The sequence below is a fragment of the Sceloporus undulatus genome, unplaced genomic scaffold (genome assembly GCF_019175285.1).
Source record: "Sceloporus undulatus isolate JIND9_A2432 ecotype Alabama unplaced genomic scaffold, SceUnd_v1.1 scaffold_37960, whole genome shotgun sequence".
In the NCBI taxonomy this organism is placed as follows: domain Eukaryota; kingdom Metazoa; phylum Chordata; class Lepidosauria; order Squamata; family Phrynosomatidae; genus Sceloporus; species Sceloporus undulatus.
Window position 1 is genome coordinate 1 of NW_024840870.1, and position 1,128 is coordinate 1,128.

Genomic DNA, 1,128 nt, shown 5'->3' on the forward strand with positions numbered 1-1,128 from the left:
TCGGGTTACGAACGCGGCGGCGGAACGAATTATTTTCGTAACCCGGGGTACCACTGTACTACTATCGTGCCTTTCTTTTAAAGGCAAGGGGTGTCAAATGTAATTCCATTGGAAGAGAGCTATGTTCAGCCTTATGTGCTGTGGCCAAAAAGTGCATCTATGTCCTACATATTTGGCATCATTGATAGGCTCCGAACGTCTCTCCAGAGTAAGGGCACTTAAATTTGGCACAATGATGGGCATGGCAAGTCTCTCTAGGAATCTTTGGGTCCTCCAGTGCAACTCTGTGGTCAACGTCCGACAGACACTGACCATAGAGTTGCCCTGGAGGAGCCACAAAGGCCTAGTAGAGTGTCCTCTCTAGGAATCTCTAGGCCTTTCAGGGATGTTTTACATTTGACACCCACTGCTTTAGGGTTTGCTCAAGTACGTCCAAAGCGAGAGGGGGGGCGGTCAATCGTAGTAATAATAACGCTTGTCAAATTAATACTTTTCTCTGTGCTCCAGCGTTTGTTCCAGCGCCACCTGTTGCACCGGTCAGCGCGCCGGCGCCTATGCCGCCGGTTCACCCGCCGCCCCCCATGGAAGATGAGCCAGCCTCCAAGAAACTGAAGTCTGAGGACAGCCTGATGCCCGAGGAGGAGTTTCTGCGTAGAAACAAGGTGTGTACTTTTAAGTGCACAGTAATAACTCTGTGGCCAACGTCCGATAGACACTGACCATAGAGTTACACTGTAGGAGCGACAAAGGCCTAGTAGAGTGTCCTCTCTAGGAATCCCTAGTTCTTTCAGTGTAATTTTTAGTTAAGGTTGACCATAGAGTTGCGCTGGAGGAGCTAGATATTCCTAGAGAGAATGAATCAACATAATACGTAATCAGACCTTTCTCTCGGATGGGGTGGCGTTGTTGTTCCAGCATTGTTCTTCAGCCGGTTCTGTCCGTTGACCGCTCCCCGAATTGCGTCCCTCCTTCTCTTAGGGTCCGGTCACCGTCAAGGTCCAGGTGCCCAACATGCAGGATAAGACCGAATGGAAGCTGAATGGTCAAGTGCTGGTCTTCACCCTCCCTCTCTCGGACCAGGTAGGCACCCCAAGTTTGCCCTAAGCGACGAACGGTCAGCAAAGGAGG

General features: G+C 50.6%; 1 protein-coding gene across 1 annotated transcript; it reads left to right on the forward strand.

Moving 5' to 3' along the window:
* Nucleotides 1-103: 103 nt before the first annotated feature.
* On the forward strand, nt 104-1,109 carry LOC121918794 (splicing factor 3A subunit 1-like). The gene is made up of 2 exons (XM_042444781.1): nt 104-662; nt 979-1,109. The coding sequence occupies exons 1-2, from the start codon at nt 555-557 to the stop codon at nt 1,102-1,104; spliced, it is 234 nt and encodes a 77-aa protein (XP_042300715.1). The 5' UTR covers nt 104-554; the 3' UTR covers nt 1,105-1,109.
* Nucleotides 1,110-1,128: the final 19 nt, after the last annotated feature.